Genomic DNA, 19739 nt, shown 5'->3' on the forward strand with positions numbered 1-19739 from the left:
AGCGTGGACCTGCGGCTTTGCCGGCCCCGGCCCGCCGTCCCCCGCCGCCCCCCGCGGCCCCGGCCCAGGTGGCGGCCGGCGTGGCCCAGGAGCCTCACCTGGCTCGGCCGGCAGCAGCCGCACAAAGACCCGCGCAGGCGGCGGCCGGGCCGAGCCGCAGAAAGTAGTCCCGACCACGCCGTCTCCGATGTTGTTCGACGTCGCTTCACGCCCTCCGCGGGGAGGGCCGAAGGGGCCGGCCCGGGAAAGAATCCCATTGGAATGCGCCGCCGGGCGGCCTTTCCCCTCCCGCCCGCCTCTGCTCGCCCCGCACGTCTCCCGGGGTCTCCCAGCCGAGGCCGTGCGCACAGCCCCCTCTCCTTTTCTGAAATGCCCGGGAGGCGGCGCCGAGGGAGGGGGCTCGCCCGCGCGCAGGGAGACCTCAGCGGCGACTCATGAAGGCGGCAGGAGGCATATCCCTGCGCCACTGCGTGAGAGGAAGAGGCTGAATGAGGAGCTGCGCGGGGGAAGCGGGGCGCCGGGGGAGGAGGCGGCGGCATGGAAGCAGACGCTGGCGTCGCGCGAGCCTCGGGCGGAGCGGCGCGGTAGACAGTGCGGCAGCGGCGGCGGCGGCGCGCGCGGAGCCTTGACGGGCCCCTTTCTTTCTTCTCTCTCGGGAAAGCTGGGAAGCATGAGCGTGCAGACCTGCCGCTGCGGCGGCCGCCCCGGCTCCTCGCCTCCCCCTCTTCGGGCCGCCCCTCGCCGGTGAGAGAAGCGAATGCGAGAAGGGAAGATGGGGGCCGTCCTGAGGAGCCTCCTGGCCTGCAGTTTCTGCGTGCTCCTGAAAGGTGGGGAGAAGCGGGGGAACGGGGAAGTTGGTGGGCTTTGGGGGGGGAGGGGGCCTCGTTCCGCGGTGTGGGGGTGGGGAGGGGAGGGAGGGAGGCGAAGCAGGGGAAGAGGAGCCGGGAGAGGCCTGGTCGTGGGGAAGGAGGGAGAGAGGGGCCCGGGAGAAGGGGCTGCGCGCTCGGCCCGGCCACGCTGCAGCCCCCGCCTCGCTTTGCCCACCTCGTCGGGGCAGAGCGGAGCCTCCGTCCGGCCTCCCTGGCCGGGTGACACCCCGACCCCCCGGAGCCCCATTCTGTTCGAGTGACTGAGGGTCGGTGTGTCTCCTTCTGCCTGGAGTCACCGGGGACGAGGGCTTTGTCTGGATTTTGGCTCTCGGAACGGTGGAGCCCAAGATGCTTCCACGTTGGGCTTCTCCGTCGAAGCCCCCGCCTTTTCTGTGTCGGTCCTGGGAACTTTGAGCGCTCCCTTACTATTTTTCCAGGCCTTGTTGCAACTAATAACTGGTTTCCGTTGGGGATATAATGATCGTGGGTGAGAGCACAGTTGGAAAGTGACTCCGAGGTTAAAGGTCGAGAGGTTCAGCCTTGGGAATCGCCCGGGCTTCAGGCCATAATAAAATAGAAACGTTGCCCTTGCAACTCCTGGCATTCAGGACTTGCCCCTATTTTCGGAGCATGCAAGTGCACAGTTGGCACCAAGTAAGAGAGTCATCCTTGGTGCAGAGGAGCCTGTCTTGGGACCTAAGTTATCATCTGCTGCGCTCCCCTGGGGACTGCTTGGCACTTTGGTAAATAACATAGGCTATTCTAGATAATTTGCTCCGAGAATCGCGTAAATTCGATGGTCCTGTGGGTTTTTGTTTTTGTTTTTTGATTGGCCTGCAAAGCTGTCACATACGCTGTGACTTTTATTTTGTGACAGTTCACTGAGGTTTTTCACTGGCCCGCAAGATTTCAACAGCTCTTCTCAAACTTATCAGTGGTGAAGTGGTAATGACTCTGATGCTATGGGGCATTTACCAGCAGAGGAATTTAAGTACCGATTGATGCCATGACTTGTAGCTTTGGTTTTGTTAAAACTCTCGCTTGTGTTCACGGTCAGTTCTTTTCGGGTACGGAACCTCTTGGGTCTAAGGAGATTTTTAGCTATTAATTTAACAGACTAAACTTTTGGTAAGCGTGCAAAGTTACTGAGGTTTCCAGAACACAATAGAAACTAATAGTCTTGTGCTATAAATGAGCCAGATATGCCATTTTTGAGTATATATTTATTTTAGATGAGGGTGATTGACATTTTTTTGGAGGAGGAATTTTTTTTTCCGTAGTTACGCTTCAGGATTATTATGTCTGCCTATTGTATCTTAGTTTTACTTAATTACGACCCACTGTAAGCATATCCTAAACTATTTCCACGTGTAAACTCCAGAAAGCTAGTGCCCATTTCATTTTCATGGCAGAGAATTTAATGCAGTGTTATGTACTTGAGAGGTTTAATAAGTATATGTTTATTTTGTTACAGTATACTCCCTGTCGAAAGGGGATTTTGCTATAGCTGTGCAAAACAATTATATTTGACATAGAATATGTATATATTTTAAGACAGAAGATTAATAGAGTTAACAAATAGGAGAGTCAGCTGATGGGTTAAAGTCTTTGAGAAATTGAAATCCATAACCCGGGATGTTTCTGGTTGCCCAATTGTGTTTCTTGGAAGGGAAGGTTATGATGTAAATGCCACTTGTTTAACACCACGTTTGAGCCTAGAGTTGGGTTTATTCATTATTGGAATTGAGAGAAGTTGTACTTGAAGTAATATTGTGCAGTATGATATTGTGTAAGAAGACCTAAAAGAGTTAATAGTTTAAATTGCCTCATTTCCACTAGCAAGCAAAGTTTCCAAAAGTGAAGCTTTCATTTTAAATGTAGTCTAATAATGGTATGAGGTGGTCTTTGAATTCAGTGTACTTAACTGTGAGTATGTATTTGAACTAAAAGTGTCTTTCAGTGTGAAAGATTTTTATTCATAATTTAGATTCTTTTCATTCCATGATAATGTCATCCTGTGTTAAAATGGCAATATTAGATAACCTTGGACTCCAGGGAGAAATGTGATTAATTTGTTGCATTAAGATAATGTTTCTTCACAGAAGAGTTGGAACTTTAACATTGGGAAGATGGGATGATGGGAGAGTTTGGGAGACCTTTTGTCCTCTGGCCCTGTTAAATCAATAGCTGAAAGCCAGGGAATAATGCTGTCATTATCTGGGCTGCATCCCTATCCCTATCATCAGAGGACAAGGTGTAATGGAAAGATTTGGGAATTTCAACACCAAGATCTTGGGTTTAAAGTCCATGCTTCACTACTTAATAACTTTGTGATTCTAGTCTAGTCAGTGAGTTTCTCTGGGCCCCAGTTTCTTTACTTGTAAAATGTGGGTAGTAATACCAAGCTAATTTGCAAATTTGTTGGGTATATTAAATGAAGTACTGAATATCAAGTGATTTGCAAATGTTATTTTTTGTTATAATTTTTGATTGTGGACGTATCCTCAAATGCTGGGGATTTGAGATTTAATTCGTATGAGATTCACAAATTCTTAAAGATAGAAGAGATCTTGATCCTTCTGATCTAACCACTTCATTTTCAAGTGGGGAAACTGAGATTCAGAGAGATTATAGCGTGATCAAGATCCTACAGCTAGTTAATGTTAGAGCAGGGATTTATTGTCCATTCTTTCAGCAATTAGGTATGGTATACCTACTATGTATCAGGCTCTGATGGTATATTGGTGAGCAAAATCGACACGGGCCCTGCTCTCATGGACCTCACGATCTAGGTTGCCATCCTTACTTCCATCCAGGTGCTGGTTAGAAAAGAGTATAGCTCTGATTTCCTAGAGGAAATATTTTTTATAAGAATATAAGTTTTGGAATACCATAAGTGTGTATAATCTGTAAATACTATGTCTAGCTTATTTTGAGAAGGCTTTGTTGTTCTATAAGAATTCTTTGTTACTTACCTTTTTTTGTTGTTATTTGTTTTGGTGGGGTGGTGGTAAATACTGTCAGCACAAGCCACTAGTGTTTCCCATCTTAAATTTTTATAAGAGTGGTCCTTGGAAAATTGTTTAGTATCAGGTATAACGAAGTCTTGGGAAGATAGAATGAATTTTGGTGTGGGAATCAGGAGAATTTGATTCTTATTCTAAGTTTGTCATTTGCTAGCTGTGTGACCTTGGATAAGTTACCTAAACTCTGTACACCTTCGTTAGGATAATGAATCCTTCTTTTGGAGGTTCTTACTTCATATTAACACACTAAGGGCTCTGAGAGGTTCTGAGGTAGAGACCAGTTTTAACTTTGTTGAATCCACTGTTTCCCAAAGTAGACAATGAATTTTTTCGTAAATCCTTTTAACAGTCTGCTGAACCTTTGTTCCAAGGAACAAACGTAGAGAGAACCTGGACTCGGTAACCCTTTAAGCATTAGGCTGAGTCATGTGAATTGATATTTGATGATAATTTAATATAGTTGAATCTGATACTTTAATCCCTTCTTACTTACTTGGCTTTAGATTTGCTCATCTGACTAGGAAATAATTTGACTGGTTATGAAACTTCAGGGTTTCAGCTCATTGTTATCATCAGGCCTAACAGTGATTTCCCATGGTTCAGTTTTTCAGAGAATTTTTCTTTTCTTTAATTGGAGGTTTTTCCATTTGCTGAACTGAAATGCTTTTCTGTGTAGTTATATGTGTTTTGACTATCAGAAAGGTTTGTCTTTTTTGAATATCAAAGAAGATTCTGTGAAGGAGTATATAAATGGAAAATATTTTATGTGAATTTATAAATTGAATATATTGGAAAAACAGGTAATACCGGTTATAGTTCTGCTTAGACCATGGGTAAGTACTCTGAGAAAATTCATTTTCATCATGGAAATTTTATTGCAAGTTGATATTCAGAGAAGAGGCTTTGTTGACAAATCAGGTTCGTCTTCCACCACTTTATGTAGCCTTGGACAAGTTACTTACCTTTAGTTTCTTCTACTATTTCTTACTATCTCTTCTACTATTAGACGGGGATAATACCTTCCAAGATTTCTGTGAGAACTGATGGAGTGTTTGCAAAGGGATAGCACAGTGCACAGTCTGTGGACTTTGAGTAAATGGTCACTATTGTCAAGATGGCTAATTTAAAAGAAATGTTAATGCACAGGAAAGACGAGTAAAACATTTATGTTCTGGGCACTGTTTTAGACAGTAGTTTTAAACCAGTGGTTTTTGAACTTGATTCTTTGGCAACTGGAACAAACTCCGTGAAATACTTTTACTTCTGATATTTTCTATTTTGTTTTATATAAACAAGATGGCCACTATCTACTAAATTTATTTTTCCTTCTAAAGGATTGCAACTTGAACACTTTTAGGTGATTATTATAAATAAGCTAGAGAATAAGTAGTTCGGTTAATTATAATACTTATTTACTTTTTTAAAAGTTGCCCATACTTATGGGCAAAATAATTTTATCAAAATATTGTCTAATTGAGAGTTTTATTATTGTGTTTGTTTATAATAATTAAAATCAGTTGATGGACTTCTCCCTGTAGGATGGGTAAATGCTATACTGAGTTCCTGCATTGTGTATTTCAGTCTTTGTATGAGAGTCTTTTACATATCTTCTGTAAAAGGACTTCCTCTTTTTTTTTTTTTTTAATTATTTATTTATTTTTGACTGTGTTGGGTCTTCGTTTCTGTGCTAGGGCTTTGTCTACTTGTGGCAAGTGGGGGCCACTCTTCATCGCGGTGCGCGGGCCTCTCACTGTCGTGGCCTCTCCTGTTGCGGAGCACAGGCTCCAGACGCGCAGGCTCAGTAATTGTGGCTCACGGGCCCAGTTGCTCCGCGGCATGTGGGATCTTCCCAGACCAGGGCTCGAACCCGTGTCCCCTGCATTGGCAGGCAGATTCTCAACCACTGCGCCACCGGGGAAGCCCCAAAGGACTTCCTCTTAATGAATAGAACTGTGCTCCATGTGAATAACTTTGAAATTTAGTTCAGATACATGGACTAGGCAACCTAAAGAATAGGATATTTGTCTTTGAGATTATTCATTTAAAATATAATTCATCATAAATACAAGGAAAACTGTTATTTGATATTATTAGCACATGCTTTTGTTTCTCAAGCTGTTTGTGTTATTTGTGGCAGTGACTATCCTCACAAAAAAGTCATGCAGATGTGAGACTGGAAAATACTAAAATGTGCCTGGGCTCGATTTGGTGAACATTACAGGTACTTCAATGCTGTGATCCTATTAGCTATAATGTAACTTGCTGACTTTTGTTTCTGTGATACCTTGCTTGGAAGGGCCAGGAACTTGGGGATGTGAAGTGAAATCATATTTTTAGGCAAAAAAAAAAAAAAAGTGAAAATTTAAATTATTGACACTAGAAAGACGAATGACTGATCTAAGGCCAGATTGCTTGTACTCTGGACAGTAATTTTACATGCAGTGCTTTCTGTATGCATCTAATTTCACCTGGACCTTAATATGGTTTTGAAAATGATACCAATCACTTTTTTTTTTTTTTTTTACACCAATCACTTTTGATAGGGGAAAATAAATAACATAGTAATTTTGGAGTTTGTACATAGGTGGTTTGTCATATTACTGTAAAATAAAAACTAGTCCAGATTTAGGTAAGGAGAGACTTTATTCAAAAGGATTATTGCAAAAGGGAGAATGCTCTTCTGTAGGATCTGCAGGCATCTCAAAATAAAACACAAAAAGACTCTTCTTTTATGGACAAGGGTGAGCAGGGCTAACAGTAACTTGGTAAGAGTGTGGGCCGAGTGGGTGAGGGTGAGCAGATTGCATGATCAAGATAGTTTAACTGGAGTTTTTTTTATTTACTGCAGTCAGTTGATGGCTTGGAATAAGCTGTTAAGGGAGCCTAAGAGCATCTGCTTGCTTAAATTTAGGGCAAGCCAAACTTTAGGGGCTTGTGGGAAAGGAGAAAAGCCTGACTAAAGTTTGTCAAGCCAAGTCAGTGGATAAGCAAGGGTAGTTGTGAGCACTTGGTCAGTCCTGCTGTTGTTTAAAAGAAAATTTGTCAGTCTTAGGGATATGTTTTAGTCAGCTCAGGCTGCTACAACAAAAATATTATAGACTAGGTGGCTTATAAACAACAGAAATTTATTTCTTACAGTTCTGGAGGCTGGTAACCCAACAGCAGGGTGCCAGTACGGTCACATTCTGTTGAGGACCCTCTTCCAGTTTGCAGACTGCTGACCTCTCTTTGTATCCTCACAGGGCAGAGAGAAGAGAGAGGAAGCAAGCTCTCTCTGGACTTTTATAAGGGTACTGATCCTATTCATGAGGACTCTACCCTTGTGACCTCATCTAATCCTAATTACCTCCCAAAGGCCCCACCTCCTAATACATTCACATGAGGGGGAGTGTAGGGTTTCAGCGTATGAATTTTGGGGGACACAGACGTTTGGTCCACAAAAAAGTAGGCTAAAGTCATTGTGAAGTTGGTCTCATTAGATTGGTCTGATTATTTATGTAGGTGTAGGCATTTTAGGTCTGCTTCAGTGGGACTTTTTATAAGGAATCTTGGATTGAACTTTTAAAAGCCTCTTGAGGCCAGGAAGCCAAGTCAAGTACTCACCATTGGGTTTCACTTGCAGTACCTATAGATTTGGGTAAATTCCTAAGGTCCCCAAAATATCCTAGGGCTCCTGGGCCTGCCTGGAATTGACCTTGCTTACTTTACCTGTAAGACTGGGAACTCTGTAAGCCAGGTACCAGTCTAGTTTTCCCAAGGGAACTGTAAGCATTGTTCCATAAAATCAATCACAGCTCCTTAAAAGTAACTGGTGGTGTTAGATTAAGTGAACATGACTTTCAAATATGACATCCAGTCAAAGCCTTGGTTGCATTATAATGTTTCCAACCGGGAGGACAGACTTTTATTGAACCTATACAAATAACTATGTTGCCCTGAAAATAAGAATACTCATTTAAATAAGAGTTTTGTTTTTGAATTATGGATGAATTAGGGAGAAAAAGATAAATGTTTTTATTTCTGTTTACAAAAGCATAGTCGCTGAAATTGTCAATGAATTATAGATAGCTTAAGAGAAAAGAGAAACGAATTCCTTATATCCAGAAAATAGGACATTAAAGCATCAGCAATATTTTAAAACCCATAATCATCCTTCATCAGTTTATTCAGTCCTGTGTGATTAATTCTTGTTCTGCTAGATCTTGGGTTAACAGTCTCATGAATCCATCTGCTTCACTAGTTTTTTGGGAATCCTGACTCAGTCCACTGGTATAGTCTTGAAGTTATTTAAGTGATGCCATCAGAAGCTTGTGCCCAGGAGTTACCGGTATAGTCCTCTTTCAACAATCCTTTTTTTGTTGAAGACAAGCACTTGGCCTGTAGCTCATTTGCAGGCCCTTTCAGGGAAGCATTGAAGTAAAACAAAAAACACTCTGTAGATAACAAAAGACTTAAAATGGTGGTGCTGACTTATACGGGTAGTTTTAAAAGTGAAAGATCTGATGAGAGTTTGTTATAAAAAATAATGCAGTTGGGCTTCCCTGGTGGCGCAGTGGTTAAGAATCTGCCTGCCAATGCAGGGGACATGGATTCGAGCCCTGTACTGGGAAGATCCCACATGCTGTGGCGCAGCAAAGCCCGTGCGCCACGACTGCTGAGCCTGCGCTCTAGAGCCCGCGAGCCACAACCACTGAGCCTGCGAGCCACAACTACTGAAGCCCGTGTGCCTAGAGCCCGTGCTCTGCAACAAGAGAAGCCACCGTGATGAGAAGCCCGCAAACCACAACGAAGAGCAGCCCCCGCTCGCCGCAACTAGAGAAAGCCCACGTGCAGCAATGAAGACCCAACGCAGCCAAAAATAAATAAAATTTAAAAATCTAAAAAAAAAAAAAAAATGCAGTTGATGAATAAGTTTGGTTGTTTTTTTTAATAAAATTTTTTATTTATTATTTATTTATTATTTTTATTTTTGGCTGTGTTGGGTTTTCGTTTCTGTGTGAGGGCTTTCTCCAGTTGCGGCGAGTGGGGGCCACTCTTCATCGCGGTGCGCGGGCCTCTCACTATTGCGGCCTCTCTTGTTGCAGAGCAGAGGCTCCAGACGCTCAGGCTCAGTAGTTGTGGCTCACGGGCCCAGTTGCTCCGCGGCATGTGGGATCTTCCCAGACCAGGGCTCGAACCCGTGTCCCCTGCATTGGCAGGCAGATTCTCAACCACTGCGCCACCAGGGAAGCCCAGTTTGGTTGTTTTTATGGCGTGCAAACCAAAATAAAATCAGTCCAGAAAAGTTTTAGGCAAGATATCTATAGGCATAATGATTAACCTTATTTTAAAAAAGAGTAGCTATTACATCTGATTTATGAGTATAAGTGAATATAACTCTTGTAGAGAAAAAGACTTAAAGACATGCAGTAATCCTGAGACATAATGTGTCATGAAGCATATAGTTAGAGCATATCAAGATTATCAAGTAAAAATTTTTAGTTAAGTCTGGAATAAGTCCTAAACATCTGTATAATAAAATTCCGTAAGTAAGTTAAGTGAATCCCTGGTGGAGAACCACTCACTGGCCTACCAATAATATACTGTATTCAAATTAGAGAAATGAAATTGTGACCAAGGTAACATTAAAAAAAAATCATAAAAAAGAAAAAACAAAATTATAATTGATGATTCTGTACTGTTGTTTAATATCAGACAAAGCACCACTGGGACTCAGGAAATGGAAACACATTGTGAACACTGAGGCTATTGATAAATTTCTAGGAACTTCATCCAGTTTTTGAAATAATCATAGTAACATTTTACCCATACTGATTTAATCTAGGGAGGGTAAGCCTCTCTTCTGATTTGGCAGTGCTTCCCATGCAAATCATAACATTGATCAAATAAACCAGTTATTTTTAGTACCTCTGTTCTTACAAGGTGAAAGAATCCTTTGTGAACTTCCAGGGGCCCTTTGGGAAATTTTAAAGACAGTAGTAGGTGCAAAATACATCATTTAGTATTTGAATTTGAAAAGGCAGAATGTCAAAAGTTGTCAGGAGGTTTGAACATCCGATTAAATAGGATCATGGATCAGTGAGAAAAAATACCTGGCAACCTGTTTAACCAGTGTCAAAAAAATATTTTTTTAAAAGTGAACATAGGAAAGAACTTCAGCTCTTTCAAAAGTGAGAAGACTTTTTAAAATAATAAGACATGATAAAATTAACACCAAGTACAGGAAATTCTGAAAAGACCGAATTTTTGGCTTCTAAGGAGATTGATTACTCAGAAAACAAAGAAAAACCTTTTATAACCTCTTTATTAACAGCGGATCAGAACCCAAGAAAATTTTGTCATTTTAGTAGAAAACCAAATTTTAGTTTTGTACAAGTATAATGTTTGATACTGAAGCAGTTTCTGAAAATCTTACAAATAAACCTGTCAAGTCTTAGCTGGCTTTGACCGTGACAAATAAAATTCTTTTTATCATCAACTTGTTATAACTTTCTCTGTCCATTCAGGTTTTGTTCTACATGTTCCTCTTTCTCATTCTGGAACACTTAGTCACTTTACTTTAGGACCGTTTTCTTTTTCCTTAAAAACACATCCTGCATATAGAGTTGTTCCTTTCTGTCATTATTTCTATTAGAGTCTCATTTACATACAAGGTTATAACTTATAATGACAGTAACTACTATTTTACAGAGAAAACTATGAGGTGGATAGTTGTGAACTGTCTGTCATACACCAACATTTTGTAGTAGACTGGCAGAGTTTATGAATATACATCTTACAACTTCTTATAGCCATGCACTTCCAGATAGTACAACCTCTCAATGTGACAAAAATGAATATGTTCATTGATAGACTCAAATATGTGTAGTTTCTTGGTACCATGAAAATAAGAGGCAAAAACTTGTATAAACTTGAAATGCTTATGCTTCAGTGTTCTGTCTTACTTAGAAATGACCTAGGTATTTGATGAATATCCATGGACTAACTTAGCATAAGTCTAAGGTTTTAAGTTACTAAAAGATTTTGGAAACTATCTTCAAGTTGGCTTATTACAAGATATAATTACTTTTGAAGTACAGTTTGTCAGAATAATGATTCAACTTGGCTAAGTACAAATGTAGATAAAATGCTAGTTTATTCTGTCAGTAAACCTGTAAAAATTTAGGAAGAACATATTCAAGTAGAATAAAAACCTATTCTTGTGTTATACTTAATGCCCATAACTTAGAAGACATAGGTGTTTTTATTAAACCAACAATATTAAACTGGTCTCATATACCGAAGATTTGCCTAAATGTATGTTAACTTGGATTTTTAAAACATTTGGGTTAGTTTCTAAGAATTTTGATTTCCTTAACTTCTGGAAATCTTAGAAATACTTTTATATGAGCACTTTTTGTTGTTATTTTAACAGCTTTATTGAGATATTCACACACCATACAATTCACCCATGTCACGTGTACAGTTCAGTAGTTTTTAGTCTATTCACAGAGTTGTGCCACCATCACCACAATCAGTTTTAAAACATTTTCATCACTCCAAAAAGAACCTGTGAGCACCTATTTATCTTCAAGCTAATCAGAATAGAACTCCTTCAAGGGATTTCATAATCTAAAATTATACTTAACAATACCATCTGAAGGTAGGGAAGTATTTTATATACATATATAACATACATATGTACATAAAACATACAAATAGCTTATAGCGTCAGTTTGAAAGTTTCAGCTCACTGATGGTTTATGTAGAAGAGCTAGTTCTTATCCTTCCTTTATCTTTGTGTTTCTGGCAGATAGGGCAGGTTGAGGTTACCTACCCAGTCACTATGAAGGCTAAAGTCTTCCCACCATTATTTGTGGAGGAGACTTTTCAGATTTTCTTTGCCCTGATGTGTAACCTTAAGGAGGCTGTGGACTACATTTTGAGTGAGGGCCCAAAGAGAGACCAAGGGCTGTCTGGGTGTCTCAGAAGCTCATTTGAGTGGATAAAAGATCCAGCCTGTTTCCAATTTGTATTTTTAACTTCAGGTCCCTGAGCCCCTCATGAGTCCCTAGGGGGGAAAAGGGAACCTTAAAGTGCTAGTGACTACAGGGAATTGAGGGGTTGGAGTGAGAAGGGAAAGGTCTGACAGGGTGGATAGAGGGGTGGAGGAGATTGGGGTATTAAAGGAGGATAGATAAAGGATTTAAGGGAAGGTTGAGGTTGGTAAAATGGAGGAAGGAAGAGAGATGGTGATGGGAAAGGAGAGGTTTTAGGGAGATCCCGTTTCCCAAGGAGGACATTGACGTTCTAGATTGTCTTTAGTAAAATTTTGCTATTTTTGAAGATACTGGACTGAATTAGTGCTGTAATGGTGAAGCATGTGGTCAGTGGGAGAAGACGGAGGGCGCTCAATAGAGTGACAATTACCTGTTGGATTAGATAATTAAACAAGACATAAGAATTTTTTTTTCTTTATCTTTTTTTTTTTTTTTACATCTTTATTAGAGTATAATATTAGCTATACATATATCCCCATATCTCCTCCCTCTTGCGTCTCCCTCCCACCCTCTCTATCCCACCCCTCTAGGTGGTCAAAAGCACCCAGCTGATCTCCCTGTGCTATGCGGCTGCTTCCCACTAGCTATCTATTTTCCATTTGGTAATATATGTAAGTCCATGCCACTCTCTCACTTTGCCCCAGCTTACCCTTCCTCCTCCCTGTGTCCTCAAGTCCATTTTCTAAGTCTGCATCTTTATTCCTGTCCTGCCCCTAGGTTCTTCATAACCATTTTTTTTTTAATTCCATATATATGTGTTAGCATACGGTGTTTGTTCTTCTTTTTCTGACTTACTTCACTCTGTATGACAGACTCTAGGTCCATCCACCTCACTACAGATAACTCCATTTTGTTTCTTTTTATGGCTGAGTAATATTCCATGGTATGTATGTGCCACATCTTCTTTATCCATTCATCTGTCGATGGACACTTAGGTTGCTTCCATGTCCTGGCTATTGTAAATAGAGCTGCAGTGAACATTGTGGTACATGACTCTTTTTGAATTATGGTGTTCTCAGGGTATATGCCCAGTGGTGGGATTGCTGGGTCGTATGGTAGTTCTATTTTTAGTTTTTTAAGGAACCTCCATACTGTTCTCCATAGTGGCTGTATCAATTTACATTCCCACCAACAGTGCAAGAGGGCTCCCTTTTCTCCACACCATCTCCAGCATTTATTGTTTGTAGATTTTTTGATGATGAAGATATAAGAATTTAAAGGAGCTGGGAAAGGGTATTCCCTTGTGAAGAGCCAAGGAAATTCCCTTGTGTAATCTCCATTATAGGAGTTAGGGAAGTTAGAAGAGGCCTCACAGAAGAGTTGGGAATATTCCGCCTCAAGAGTTAGGGTGTGATTGTCTACTCAGAGAGTCAAAGAAAAAAATTATTTGCTGGAAAATATCAAGGTAACTTCTTACCATGTTGCAACAGATAAGATGTCTGCAGCACTGGTTAAAGAGTTGAATTCAAGGAAAGATCCCTGAATCTGTGAGCAGGAAAGGAGTTTAAATGACTCACAAAGTGTCATTATTGAGGTGGGGATGGCACGGGTCCATAGGTGAGGTCAATACCCATCCAAGTCATGTCACTCACTATACAGATGTCAAATACAAATAAATTCCTGCTTGGTAAGGCGAGTCTTTATTCAAAAAGACTTTTGCAATAAGGAGAATGACCACAGGGTATGCAGGTATCTCAGAATCAAACCCAAAAAGGCTTTACTCTTATATGTAGAAATGAATAGTGCCAGCAGGATCTTTGTGGGAAAGTGGGACAAGTGGGTAGAGGTTAGCAGATGACATGACCAAGGCAGTTTTAACAGGAGATTTTTTTGAGTGTATGGTCAGCTGATACTTCAAATGAGTCCTTAAGAGAGGATGTTCTGGATTGGCTTGCTTAAGGTTAGAGCTAGCCGAAGTTTAGGGCCCAGAAGCCTGACTAATCTGGTCAGGCCAAGTCAGTGTGTAAGTTGGGCATTTGTATGCATTTGGCCAGTACTTAATGTAAAATCCTTTAGGGTTTATGACAAGTATGTTTTTAGATCAGGTTCTAAAAAATTCCTTTTAAATATTAATAAATGTTTTTTATATGACCGTCATACAGTGAACTGTGTTAGGGATTCCCCAGATTAGTTAAAAGGTATGGCTCCTGTTCCCAAGTGGCAGAGGTCCTAGTTGAAGAAGGAAATATACCTAAAAAAATGCTAATATCAAATAAGTGGTGAAGACTGTAAGGGTGCAGAGAAGGAAAGCTGAGGCAATTGGAAAGATTCTTGGAATAGATAAGGTTTGAATCTGGCCTTGAAGGATTTGCTTGCCGGATAAGGTTAGAGAAATACGGAGCGTGCAGGAAAATGAATACACTGTGGTGATGGAGTGTGATGTGCTCACAGTTGATGTGTTAAAAACTAGTTTGTATGACGCAGAGACTATAAAAGGTAAGTTAGAGTCATAGGTAGAAAGCACCCGGTGGAGAACTGAGGTATTGAGGCTTTTTAATTTTAGGCACAGGAAATCAGAAACCTTTTTGAGTTGGATAAAGTAGAAGTATTGGAAGTAGAAAAGGGAAGGGAGAGTCTTGAGATCATTTACTATTGAGGTAGTTTAGGCGTGAGGTTATGAAGGTCTAGAGTAGGATAGTGGTTCTAAAAAAGGGAAAAGAAGAGGCAGATTTAAGGACATGCTAAAGGAGAATCAACAAGACAGTGAGTGATTGGCAGACGGGGGGGAAAAGGTGGGTGTCAAGGATGGCTCCGTGGCGCACCAGTAGGATTAGGAAAATTGTGGTACCATTGACTTGAGGGTTTTCTTTGGGGGAAAGGTGATGAATTTAATTTTATGGCCGGAAGAGACGGCCAACTTAGATAATTTTCTCATCTACACTCTGTGTTGTCCCCTAAGTAAGAGAGTGTAGAAGAGAAGATTATCCAAGTTCACCTGGTCAACCAGCAACTCTATTCAGGTAATTTTCAAGTCATCATCTCCAGCCTAAGCTTCAGTTCTATACATATAACTTCTTGTTGGCCATCTCACTATCCTGTTTTCTTGAATCTCCAATGGCTCCTGCCAGGTCCCTGCTCTCAAAAAACTTAGTTTTAATAAAGCTAACCTTGCTACCACCAAGAGAATAATTATATTAATCACAAAACCTTACAGTATTGGTATACACTTCATATAACCACCCATTAGCTATTAACTCCTTTAGTCTAACTTCCCACCTATCACTCAGCTGAAACTGCTTTCTCCAAGTCTTCATAACCAAATCCAACTGGCCTTTTCTCAGTCCTTATTCTTCTCTGCAGCATTCAAAAATGTTGACCATATCCCCACCTATGTAGAATGTTCTGCATAGTATAGTATACTATTATTCCTCTGATCATGCTTCATCTGCCTTTTAGTTTCAAATCTTCCCTCCCACTTACCAAACATAGGTATAGACTAAGAAAGGAGGAAGGGCAACTTGTCATTTGAGACTGAGGACAAAATAGAGGAAGATGGGTAGGATATAAAGAGATTTTTGAGAAGTTTAAAGTAAGATGTTGGGGATGTATGACATTTACCTTGCTTCCTGCTTCACTGAGATTATTTTGTGAAGATGATCTGGGATGAAGGATTCAAAGCATGGAATTTGTCTTCAGGAAAGCAGAAAAAGTTTAGAAAGGCACTAGGGAAAGATTGGTAGGAAGTTAATAAAGGAAAATAAGGATTTTTAAGCACCTGTGAAGGTTCACTAAAGAGATATGATGGTGGTTATTTGGGCTATCTGGGTATTAAGAAGTCTGAAGGTAAGTGCTTTGGAGTGGAAGATACTGAGTGCATGGCACATACGCTACAACTAGGGGCAAGTGTGTGTGGATCCAGTGTATTTCTTTAGTAGATTAAAACAGTATTACAAGTCAAATTATACTTTTCAGATGTCCCATTTAATACACTGCTAAGTAGATATTGGTGACAATATTGTAGAAAGTATTGAAGTATCAGAAGGGTGGTTGGACAGGATGAACTCCGGGATTTCTTTTTAATAGTGTGTATAGGGTTATGTATAGTCCTTTAGAAATCCTCAATTATAATCACTACTGCTAACTTAAATTAACTTGTACACACCCACCCACCCACCCCCTCCTCTCCTTTTTTTTTTGTACTCTTAAGGCTTGTGAGGCCTTAAATGACCAGAAAGGTTTTTTGGATTTTGTAGACCACATATTTAGTAGAAATGTTAATGTTTGACTTGAAAGCCATAAAAGACATTTAGCTGCCACTTAATGCCATATACAGATTTGGTATAGTTTTCCAAGGAAAGTGCCATAAAGAAAGGTGCCCAATAAAGATCAGATTATTATCACTCTTGGATTTTAAATTGTAAATGCTCTGGGGCTATTTCTTAGCCTTGTGCAGCACTTAACATTGTACCCTTAACTAATGTTGACCTTTCTTCTGATTTTTATAATTGGCGCATAATATGAGGGGTTCAGTATAAGATAGTGCAGTGAACACTATGTGGACTGATAAATCAGTGTGATGTATGAAGGCCTGAAATGAGCTAAAAGTGAATCTGTGAGGGAAATTTACTAATTTGCCAATAGCAGCTGTAGGTATGCAGAATAAGCAGAAAGGGCTCTTAGTCACTTTTTTTTTTAAAATAAATTTATTTATTTTAATTTTTATTTATTTTTGGTTGCATTGGGTCTTTGCTGCTGTGCGCGGGCTTTCTCTAGTTGCGGCGAGCGGGGGCTACTCTTCGTTGCGCTGCGCGGGCTTCTAATTGCAGTGGCTTCTCTTTTTGCGGAGCACGGGCTCTAGGCGCGTGGGCTTCAGTAGTTGTCGCACGCGGGCTCAGTAGTTGTGGCTCACGGGCTTAGTTGCTCCACAGCATGTGTAGTTGCTCCGCAGCATGTGGGATCTTCCCAGACCAGGGCTCGAACCCGTGTCCCCTGCATTGGCAGGCGAATTCTTTACCACTGTGTCACCAGGGAAGCCCTCTTAGTCACTTTTTTAAAAAGCTGTCCGCCCATCTGTTTTTGACTAAGAAAGTTGGACTTAAGCTTAGTTAGAAGGGAAGTTCATGCTGTGCTTACTGATGAAAATAGTGGACTTCATAACTCCATTTGGCAGACACAACCCATAAACTGGCTTAAACATCACTTTTTTCTGTACTGTTTTTGAGCACCTTAATTTTTTTAAAAAATTAGTTTCTTGAAGAGGGGAGTGGTTAGTTTTCAGTGGCACTTGGTCTTGGCTTTGGATGACTGTTTTAGATCTTTAGTAGGTAATTGTGAGAGAAGATCATGTAGATTATTGCATCGTAACTCTGGTCTTATTTTTGCTGCCTCGTCTGTGTTCTTCATCTCAGCCTCTAGATCTGTGCTATCCATACGACCACTTGTCTACTTAAATTTAAATGAATTAAGATTAAATAAAATTAAAAATTTATTTTCTTAGTCATACTAGCCATCTTTTAAGTGCTCCGTAGCCACATGTGGCCAGTGGCTATTGTATTGCACAGTGGAGAGAACACTTCTATCATCATAGAAATTTCTGTTGGATAGTGGTGCTCTAGATCTTTAATTACTGTTGATACCAGGAAAGTAGATGTCAAAAGCTTGGAATAAATGCTTTAAAAAAACCAAAACCCATATTTTGGGTTAAAAAAAAAAAAAAAGCATTTATTACTACTTCAGTCCTAACAGCTTCAGCTTTCTCAGAGTTAAATATCTCTTTCGGATAGGCTTTATATTTAGTTTTGGTATTAGGTCTTATTCAAAGATCATTTTAATAATAATATAAAACAGAATAAAAATAGTTGCATTAAGAACTATATCTGCCAGACTGTTTTATTAAGGTATAATTGATAATTCAATAAATCACACATATGTAAAGTTTAAAATTTAATAAGTTTTGACATATGTATGTACTTCTGGAACCATCATCACAGTCAGTATAATATAGCCATCACCTGCAAAAGTTTCCTCATGTCCCTTTATCATCCCTCCTCCTCTTCTTTTCCGCCCTCTCTCCCCACCTCCAGGCGACCACCGATCTGATTTTTGTTACAATAGATTAATCTGAATTTTCTAAAATTTTATGTAAATGGAGTATGCAATATATACACTTTTATTCTGACTTCTTTTATTTTACATAATTATTTTGAGATTCACCCAAGTTACATAAACAAATAGTTCATTACTTTTTTTTTTGGCATGCCGTGTGGCACGCGGGATTTTAGTTTCCTGACTGGGGATTGAACCCGTGCCCCCTGTAGTGGAAGCGTGGAGTCTTAACCACTGGACTGCCAGGGAATTCCCAATAGTTCGTTACTTTTTTTTTTTTTTTTAATTTATGTTTGGCTGTGTTGGGTCTTTGTTGCTGCATGCGGGCTTTCTCTAGTTGGGACAGGCAGGGGCTACTCCTCGTTGTGGTGCGTGGGCTTCTCATTGCGGTGGCTTCTCGTTGTGGAGCATGAGCTCTAGGCGCGTGGGCTTCAGTAGTTGTGGCATGCGGGCTCAGTAGTTGTGGCTTCTGGGCTCTACAGCACAGGCTCAGTGGTTGTGGTGCACAGGCTTAGTTGCTCCACGGCATGTGGGATTTCCCCGGATCAGGGCTCAAAGCTGTGTCCCCTGCATTGGCAGGCAGATTCTTAACCACTGCACCACCAGGGAAGTCCCCATTACTTTTTTGTTTTGAAATTAATTTTATTTTATTTTTTTATACAGCAGATTTTTATTAGTTATGCATTTTATACACATCCGTGTATACGTGTCATTCCCAATCTCCCAATTCATCACACCACCACCCCCCGCCACTTTTCCCCCTTAGTGTCCATACATTTGTTCTCTACATCTGTGTCTCAGTTTCTGTCCTGCAAACCGGTTCATCTGTACCATTTTTCTAGGTTCCACATATATGTGTTAATATATGATATTTGTATTTCTCTTTCTGACTTACTTCACTCTGTATGCCAGTCTCTGGTTCCATCCATGTCTCTACACATGACCCAGTTTCGTTCCTTTTTATGGCTGAGTAATAGTCCATCGTATATATGTACCACATTTTCTTTATCCATTCGTCTGTCGATGGGCATTTAGGTTGTTTCCAGGACATGACTATTGTAAATAGTGCTGCAATGAACATTGGGGTGCATGTGTCTTTTTGAATTATGGTTTCCTCTGGATATATGCCCAGTAGTGGGATTGCTGGGTCATATGGTAATTCTATTTTTAGTTTTTTAAGGAACCTCCATACTGTTCTCCAAAGTGGCTGTATCAATTTACATTCCCACCAAGAGTGCAAGAGGGTTCCCTTTGCTCCACACCCTCTCCAGCATTTGTTGTTTGTAGATTTTCTGATGATGCCCATTCTAACTGGTGTGGGGTGATACCTCATTGTAGTTTTGATTTGCATTTCTCTAATAATTAGTGATGTTGAGCAGCTTTTCATGTGCCTCTTGGCCATCTGTATGTCTTCTTTGGAGAAATGTCTATTTAGGTCTTCTGCCCATTTTTGGATTGGGTTGTTTGTTTCTTTAATATTGAGCTGCATGAGCTGTTTATATATTTTGGAGATTAATCCTTTGTCCGTTGATTCATTTGCAAATATTTTCTTCCATTTTGAGGGTTGTCTTTTCATTTTGTTTATGGTTTCCTTTGCTGTGCAAAAGCTTTTAAGTTTCATTAGGTCCCATTTGTTTATTTTTGTTTTTATTTCCATTACTCTAGGAGGTGGATCAAAAAAGATTTTTCTGTGATTTATGTCAAAGAGTGTTCTTCCTGTGTTTTCCTTCTAAGACTTTTATAGTGTCCGGTCTTACATT

The 19739-nt window shown here is 40.4% G+C and overlaps 1 protein-coding gene across 5 annotated transcripts in view; it reads left to right on the top strand.

Annotated features, from left to right (window-relative positions):
• The first annotated feature begins 463 nt into the window (after positions 1–463).
• Positions 464–19739, top strand: part of LRP6 (LDL receptor related protein 6) — a 183552-nt gene continuing 164276 nt past the window's right edge. For 3 of the 5 annotated variants that reach the window (XM_082420150.1, XM_082420151.1, XM_082420154.1), the window contains exon 1: positions 465–827. In XM_082420150.1, the coding sequence (XP_082276276.1) occupies positions 758–827 (70 nt within the window). In that variant the 5' untranslated portion in view covers positions 465–757. Of the gene's footprint in view, positions 828–19739 lie in introns of all 5 variants that reach the window. The other 2 variants (XM_082420152.1, XM_082420153.1) reach the window with 1 other exon arrangement.

The sequence above is a fragment of the Balaenoptera physalus genome, assembly GCF_965194825.1.
Source record: "Balaenoptera physalus genome assembly, chromosome: 13".
NCBI classification, from domain to species: domain Eukaryota; kingdom Metazoa; phylum Chordata; class Mammalia; order Artiodactyla; family Balaenopteridae; genus Balaenoptera; species Balaenoptera physalus.